The sequence below is a fragment of the Tupaia chinensis genome, unplaced genomic scaffold, assembly GCF_000334495.1.
Source record: "Tupaia chinensis unplaced genomic scaffold, TupChi_1.0 Scaffold146445_1, whole genome shotgun sequence".
In the NCBI taxonomy this organism is placed as follows: domain Eukaryota; kingdom Metazoa; phylum Chordata; class Mammalia; order Scandentia; family Tupaiidae; genus Tupaia; species Tupaia belangeri.
In genome coordinates this window covers 1,870,793-1,879,745 of record NW_006206301.1, presented here as the reverse complement: position 1 = coordinate 1,879,745, position 8,953 = coordinate 1,870,793, and the positions used below count along the sequence as shown (strand labels likewise).

General features: G+C 38.9%; 1 protein-coding gene across 1 annotated transcript in view; it reads left to right on the top strand.

Moving 5' to 3' along the window:
* Positions 1–2,500: 2,500 nt before the first annotated feature.
* The window catches only part of ZNF704 (zinc finger protein 704), a 198,187-nt gene continuing 191,734 nt past the window's right edge, over positions 2,501–8,953 (top strand). The window contains exon 1 of the mRNA XM_006168927.3: positions 2,501–2,778. Within this exon, the coding sequence (XP_006168989.1) occupies positions 2,558–2,778 (221 nt within the window). The 5' untranslated portion in view covers positions 2,501–2,557. The remainder of the gene's footprint in view (positions 2,779–8,953) is intronic.

Sequence of the window (8,953 nt, the reverse complement as noted above, 5' to 3'; positions counted from 1 at the left end):
TATTTATAGTCGTCAAAATCAGACCTTGTTTTATTTTTTTATACCTGGTGGTTAGACTATTTCTCTTGTCACATAGGGTGGGAATAGGCTGGTATAGATGTGAAGAACTTCCTTCCCTTTGTCTCAGCCCGACTTTCAGGCAGAATGAGTTGCACTGAATATTGATTAGTTATGGATAGTTCAAATATTTGTAATTACATTTGTTGATTTTCTAAACTACATTTTTGAACATTCACTGCATTTTTTGGAAGTTTGACCTATTTTCTTATCCCTTTCTATTGTATATTGATTTCATTAAGACCGTTAACAGTTAAAAGTAGACACTCATTTTTCTTGGGCCCTTATTTTATTTCATTAATGCATCCCAAGAATTGTGATGACTTTTTAGCAAGTTACAAGAAAACCAAAAGTGAGTGACTATTTTTCTGTAGAAGTGGGTACTGAGCTGGTAGGAAAACCATGAGAAGTTTATCTTTTTTCCACTGGCATGACAGGTTAAAAGGGGATGGAGCTTCATTTGGAGCTGAATTTGTTCACGTGAAAGATACATGCCTGGGCTGGCTGTATGGTGCAGTGGTAATATGTTGTTCAGGAGAAGCTGGATCCCATATGGCAACTGTGGTTCGAATCTCTGGCCCAGTCAGCCTGAAACGCACTGGACTTGTGCTTGAGCACCCTGGACTTGGTGAGCTGGAAGACTAGGGGAAGGTGACAGCAGTGTGACCAGGCTCTGCAGCGTATGTTCATTTCTCTCTTTTTCTTGCACTTGTTCTATCATAAATTTTTTCGTTATAAAAGAAAAGAGAGAGAGAGAGAGAGAGAGAGAGATACATGCCAGCCAAGTGGATCCTGAGAAGCAAGTCATCCCTGAGCTCTGGAAAGCTCAGATGTGGGTGGGTCCTGTAACTACAGCCCACATGTAGCTGAATTTCCTCAGTCTGAGAATCTCTAGTCATTAATAACATACTTTGGCAGTCTCTGCTATTTTCAAACAATCACACACATGCTCATTTTATTCTGAAAACACCTTATGCTTGCAACTTGAGAGTCTATAAATCTAAATCCATTTTATCAAAGTCTTTGTGCTTTATCTCCTACCTAAAATTAAAAAGAAACAAGCATATCTTCTTTACATGAAGATTTATTAGTGCCACAGACTGACTCCACAAAGAGGGATGGATTGTCTAAGAGCCTGTGAAATGTCTCACATATGCGCATATTTTGAAATACCCCTCACTGATTAGTGAGGTTCCAGATTACCAGGTAGTCTGATTCTTCTTTGTATATTTAGGATTTTAACCAGTTTGCTCCAAACGTCACTTACAAATCTACTACCAATTACTTTACAAGAGCGTTTTTTATACTTCGTTCTTCTTTTTTCAATTATTACAAATTCTGAAACAATAGGACTCAAGTCACTGAGGTTTAATTTTATTATTTTGTCTTACACTGTACTCATCATTGCATTTAGTTAAAAATGATAAGAGAAATTAATCTGATTCCTTTCTCATTTGGATTTGGAAGGAATTTTATTAAGATCTTAACTGCTGAGCAGATAAAGGATAAAAGACAATTTGTCATGTACTACAGAGTATGGTTAAGATCATTATTAATAGTAAAGATAAACCTTGGTTTTATTGATTATTTCTTTTCTATTAAACATGGTAACCAATCTGAAATAATTGTTTACTTAATTGAGTTGTACTAGTTGTGGAAGATAAAGTAATGTTTTAAATTTAAAAAGGGGGGACAGCAGATGATGTCATGATTATGTCACTGGACTCCCACGTGGCTGACCATGGTTTGAGTCCCAGACCTAAAGGCTTGAAACTCACTCAGGGCATGCGTGCATGAGTGCCCAAAATCCTGAGAGGAGAATGGAGAAGGGATTATGGTGTGGCCATACTCCCTAGCGTGATGATTTCTTGCTTTCTGTTTCTGTGTCTTTCTGGTGAGTACACATGCCCCATAGCAAAAAAAATCCCTGAAAAAAAAAATTGGATGAAAGTCTAATGTTTTACGTATGAAAAACGTGTACTTGTCTGAAAGGCAATATTTGTGTTTGTGATGCTTCTTTTTCTTTTTCTTTTTGATAGCATGCATGCATGAGAACAAGAAAAAGAAAGCACCCTTGATAGTAGCTTGTCACGGCACACCTTGCCTTTTCCAGCCCTCTTGCTCCTCAGGGTCTTGGGCACTCATGTGTGCACCCAGCTGTGTTTTCAGACCAGCCCAGTGATCTGACCTCGTGACTGGCATGTGGCTTCCAGAACTGCAGTCCAGCAAGCTGTGAGCTGCACCACAGAGGCTAGGCCTGTGATGCTTTTTGTTTGGATAATGATAGATGCATAAATTGTATATTATTTTTAAATGTTGGTTTTTAAATTCCTGTTTTGCATTTTTCCCATTTAAACAATACAATCTGCAAGATGAATTGGAAGGACAGGATCTATAGTCTCTCCTCATAGCCATCTGCGATAGTTGTACAAAACTCACGTTTTGTGTGAGTTAAGAATTCCTGTGTTTGGTTTCACAGGTGGGGAGCACCAAACGGGAAATGACCTTCACTTTTCAATCAGAGGATTTAAAACGTGACTCTAGTAAGAAACTATCTCATCAACACTTGTTCCCCTTGGCCATGGAGGAAGATGTGAAAGCCACAGACACCAAAAAAGCCAGCCGGGTCCCTGACCATGAAAAAGAAAACACTCGCTCCATCTGTCTCCTTGAGCAAAAACGAAAAGTGGTTTCTTCCAATATTGACGTTCCTCCAGCAAGGTAAGGTTCTGCAGATCTTATACATGTCTGCTCCTGCTCCAGGAACTGGTGGGACGCGTGCAGGTCCGCCACGTCGCTTAACGAGGGTTTTCTGCTAAGAATTGTTTCCTGTTTCTTGTGTGAAAATAGAGCTGGGGGTCCTGCTCCTAAGAACTGATTTTGAGCCTGCCGTCATTGGAATTACTGTTGCTCTAAAAAGAATACTTTATTTGATTTTGACAAATGAGTAATAAAGAGCAAAGGAATCAATGCTAAAAAAAAAAAAAAAAAGAAACACAATATGTAGGACTGAACATAGGCACTTAAAAGCAAATGTGCTTTTAGTCAGGAGTGGCAAACCATAGCTGCAGGCCAAATTCAGCCCCAATGTAGGCCAAATTCAGCCTTTTTTGGTGTGTGGCCTGTGAGATAATAATGGTTTTACATTTCTAAAGAGTTAAAAAAAAAAAAAGAAGTAAATGTGACACAGACCTAGGTTGCCTGCAAAGCCTGAAATATGTTAAAAAAAAAAAAGTTTGATGACCATGGTTCGTATCATGATAATCATTTTTAAGACAGTTCTTAAAACTTGAAATAGGAAAAAGCCTTTATCACATTATAATTTCATTTGAAACACCTCTGGCAACACTGAGCACTGAAGAAAGGACAATAGTGTGGCAGGATGCCAATGGGACAGTAGTTGGAAATACACATTGGCCCTTTCACTTATCTTCCTGCTTATCATTCGTCTCACCCAGGAAGTAAGTGTCACATTGGCAAGGATGTTACTCATTTGGTTCGAGGCAGCCTTAGCATGAGAACAATACTTGATTATGTTTAGGAGATTCAAATATTTTTGAGATGAAGGAAAGATAGGAAATGGTATAAAAGCATAAAAGGTTGCTTTTTTTTTTTTAAATGTATCTGTGCCACATTTTGTTGCCAAAAATCATTTCCAATGAAACTTTCCAAGCAATTCTTTGAGAAGTCCTGCATTTGTTCAAGTAGTTTCTGACAGCTAACAAGGAAAACATTATCTTTGAAAAAGGGATAAATACTTATTTCCCACCTGTTCCCTTTTTGTAATTAGAATTTTATTTCTATGTTAAATCAAAATTGTCTTCTCCAGAAAATTACATTTTTTTTCTCCTGCTAGACTTTCTATCCTGTCAAACTTTCCAAAATTACAGACTTATTTGTTTTCTTTAACCTTTGATGAACAATGTTCATATTCATTACTTCAGTTTAAACACTAAACGATTTACTCTTCTAATTACTTCATATAAAATACATGTTAAATTATTTAAGATTATTTCCTTTTATTTCTAATTCATTGTGAAATGTTTCATTGCATCCTGAACTTGATAGGCATGTCAATTTCTATCTGTTATTTGGGTGACTCATAGGAAAAATGACATGTTAACAATTTGAAATGTGAACAGTGATACTTTTTTTTTCTTACTTTTTTTTTTTTTTGCCTTTAGGGCAAAAACAAGACTTCCTGGTGTCAAATAGCTTAGTACCAACTTGTAATTCTGCAGGACTTACTATACATAGAATTTTCATTAGACCATTGTATATGTTAAAAGACTTGGAATTAATCATTTAAAATGACTATTGATTGTTTAAGTATACCTTTCTTCTTTAGTTTCACACCACTTACACTAGTTTCTGGGGAAAAATAATAAAAATGGGAGGAACAAAAGGAAGGAAAATATTTTCTGCCTTTTCTGACTCTGATAATATAGCATATTGTTCCACCTTCTCAAATTCAGTGAATGTACTTTAAAAGTACATGAGTCAAGCCTATGTTAATGTAAAGTTCTTAAGCAGTGGGAAGAAATTAATTAAGTTTTAAATCCATTAACTTACAGCAAAAATTCCCAAATGACAAGGTATAATTTAGATGTATTAATCTATTATGGGAAATACCCCTTAAAGCTTCATAATTTGGGATTTACACTAATACACTTGTTTTCATTGCAGTAGTAAGAATTTTATCATCACAAATAGGAAGTTGGGGGAATAAATTTATTTTTAAAAATGATGATATGATCATAAATTGTGGATTATAATAATTTAACTCTCAAACTCTCTTCTAGTTCCTTTTACTATAATCAGTTTACTTAGAAAATGTCAGCTTTCTACCATCATCTAAGTAGATCAATGTTTCAGGTTTATGTTTTGTGGGTTTTTTCGGTAAAAAATTATTTTGATTTAACTTTATTTATTTATTTACTTACTTACTTAAATTTGACCAGAGAAAGACAGCGTGAGAGAGAGAAAGAGAAAGTGAGAAAGCAAGCCGCCAGATCCAGGACTAGAACCACAGTCAGCCATGTGGGAGTCCAGTGCTCTTAACCACCATGCCGTCTGCTGGCCCCTGTTTTGTTGTTTTTAAGAGAGATTTTTTGCTATAGGGTGCCTGTGCTTGCCAGAGCAACAGAGACACAGAAAATGAGAAATCACCCCCAAGGGGAGATGGCCACACCACAGTCATTTCTCTTCTATTCTCCTCTTGAGCTTTTGGACACACACACACACACATGTACCTGGCGTGAGTTGTGTTATTATTATTATTATTATTATTTTGGCCAGAAAGAGACACAGAGAAAAAGGGAAAATAAGAAAAGAAGCTGCCAGGTCTGCCACTTGAACCATAGTCAGCCGTGTGGGAGTCCATTGCCCGCACCACCATGCCACCTGCCAGCCCCCCCGTGTAAGTTTTAAGGTGCCAGGTCTGGGACTCAAACTGTGGTCGACTACGTGGGAGTCTAGCAACATAACCATTACATCACCTCCCAGCCCCCTAGTGTGTTTTAAGCTGGCTGGTTCTAGGACTTGAACTGTGGTTGACTACGTGAGAGTCCAGCGACAAAACCATTATGTCAACCACTGGTCCCTCAATGTTTTATTTTAAAGAAACCCCTTTATCTGGTGTCCTAGAAAGATACAGTTTTCATTTTATTAAGGAGAAATCTGATTTATCTGTTGGCAGTGTATAAATAATGAGGTTTGAATAAACCTACAAAATAGTGAAATTTATTGATATAAGAAAATCTCTATGTTTATATGTATTAATGTATATAAATATGTATTAATACTTATATAATCTGTGTGCATATGTGTGCATGCGTGTGCCTGTATACGTACCTGTAGATATGCGCATAGCCGCATGATCATTGCAACTTATTCTCCTAAATCCAGACACTGTGTTTTGGCCAGTTCTCAGAGATGGGATAACAGAGTTCCCCAGCAGTTTGAAATCACCTCCGTGTCGCGGCCAGGCAGTGATGCAGTGGAAAGCACGGCGCTCTGTGAGGCTGACCCACATCGGAGCGTTCCTGGCTCTTATCCAGACCCACCCCTGAGTACACTCAAAATTGCTCCTTTCTCATTAGAACTTGATGAATTTAAAATTAAAGGAGAATCTTTTAGTATTAATTAATATTCATTTGATACTTTTTTTTTTTTTTTTTTTTTGCTGTAGGGCAAGTGCACTCACCTGAGAAAGATGGCATGAGGAGATAAAATCAGCCCCTGGGGGATGGTCCCACTACAGTCCCTCCTGCTCCATTCTCCTCTTGGGATTTTGGGGCACGCACACATGCGTACCTGTAGTGTCAAGTGACCAGGTGGGGGACTTAAACCGCTCAGCCAGCCATATAGGATCCAGTTGTCTTAATCTTCATACCATCTTAAGGGTGCATATGCTTATGAAAGACAGAGACAAACACAGTGAGAGGGAAAGTGAGAAATCACCCCTCCACACCCGAGGGGGATGGCCACGCCACAATCCCATCTCCTCCATTCTTTTTCCTGGGATCTTGGGCATGTACGCATACATCCTGGAGTGAGTTTCCAGCCACCGGGTCTGGGACTCGAACCACAGTGAGCCATGTGGGAGTCTGGAGACGTAACCGCTATGCCATCTGTTGGCCCCATGCATATTTTTAAGAGCTTAATTTTTCTTTTATTAGTATCTTTCTCGAGAGAGGGCGAATAGAACAAAGGAGGAACTCTGTAAGTTACATATTACAAAATCTTGTTTGATTACCCATTTTCTGAGAACTTATTTAGTTGCTAGTTTCAGCCAAACATAACTTTAAGTTATTAATCCAGATGTGTTAAACTGGATCATCTGAGGAGCAGATGTCAAGACAGGATTAAACCCGCAAAAGTTGTATTAGGAGAAACACCTGTGGAAGCAAAGGGCAGGAAGGGAGCCAGGGCGGAGGGATACATGTCAGACCGTAGAGATGTCCTAACCCAGCGAGGGAGAGAGGTAAGCAAAGTAGATGCACGTCTCTTCGATGACCTCTCAGGGCCATCAGAGTCCCGCCTCGGTACCCCTGCTGCACTCTGATGTTGGCTGGGAGCAGCTCATGGGGATTGCAGTCTTGGCACAGATGCAAAAGGCAGTTTCAGAGCCCAGAAGCTGGGCCATTGGTCAGTGAGCCTGGTCCTTGCTGGAGATCAGTGAGGTGCATTCTCAGGACTGCTCTCCCACCGCTCCAATATTGTTCTCTATCTCTGTGTTAAAAGTACCCTACACTCTGCAGGCTTGAAGCAGAGAACAATCTTCCGGCCCTTTCCTAGCCTTGGGCTTTCCACGTAGACCACCTGGAATCATTTTTTCTAAAGAGATCTCCAAGTTTTCCTTGAAAAGTAACAACTAATTGTTGATCCTAGGATCCCATGATGAATTATTCTGAGTCATAAGTGGAAATAACACAAATTGCCTTTCTCTTCTGAGTTGCCTGGGATTGATAGGGGCAAATCTTAGTGTAGTGGGTCCACTCACCCCTCAGGATATTGCTTGATTAATTTCTGGAAGAAATACTGTTTTGTTTTGTTTTTTTTTGGAGGGGGGGAATAGGGAGCGATGAGGTAGAGTGAGAGCAGTATAGAGTTGACATACTCAGAATATTCCTGCAATTATTTCATGTCCTTCAGTGGAGAAAACCAAAGAGAGAATGAGCACATGTAAGAGAGCACGTGACTGAGCTGTGTTTTTCCACGGAACTAAAGAAACAGAAAGAAAAATCATTTCCAACTTTTCACATCATTAGGGAGCAGTAACTTGGGTCAAGGGTAATAAGAGTGAACTGGAAGTGTCAATGTTAATAATCTCTAAAAGACTGATCTTTCTGTCTAAAGGTTTCATCACTTACTAATTTAGTAATGCCTGGTTATAAAAGATAAAACACAGCTCCCTCCAGAAGAGGCTATGAAATGAAAATGAGGAATTACTTCATTATAAATATGTAGTCTGAAGCATTGTTAAAGTGTTCCTAGGAAAAGATACTAGCTCCATGGATTCCTGTTGAAAGTTGAGGAAAACAAGCTTTAAGAGTATAAGGATAGGAATGTAAAGAGAGCATGTTTTCAGGGCTCATCCTTGCTGTAGCACAGATCAGTGCTTCACTCATTGTTATTGCTGAACAATACTCTATTACTTGGATATGTCACACTTTATTTCTCCACTCATCAGTTGCTGGACATGTAAGGTTGAAAAGGTAGGCAGCAACCAGATCACTTTGAGCTATATTGATTGTGTTAAAGGTTTTTAAATTATATTTTTAAGTCAACAAGAAGGATTTTATGGAGGCGGATGGTATGATTTCATTTGCATTGATGAAAGATCACTTTGATTGCTACATGTACACTGAGCTGGAGGAGAACAAAGTTGGACACAGGGAGACTAGCCAAGGAGCCACTGCCCTTGTGTGGAAAAGATGGTATTTTGGATTAGAGCGGTGACAGTTGAGGTGAAGAGAAGTGGACAGCTTTGAGAAAGATTTTTGAAGTTGAAGCGAGCCTCCTTGGTTATAATCAACAGAAAATGACTCTGACTTATTTTAATAAGGATGAGACTTTCTGAAGGACTATCAAGTAGCACCCAACATTACTGGGAAGACTGGAGATCCTAACAGAAAATGGAGCGGTAGTGATGTATACTGATAGAATGTATAAAGTAAAAATAAAAAAGGAGGGTGGGCAGCTGGAAATAGAGTTATGTTCACTCACTCTGCAGAACCAGTGCCTCCAGCTGAGCATTTTGATTTCTAATGTCAGAGACATTTGTGCTCAAAGTTCTCCAGATGCAGGAAACAAATTCAGCCACTAAGCATGTACAATATGGACGGGGCTAGCCAGTGATACAGTAATAACGCCATGCTCTGTGATGCTGGAC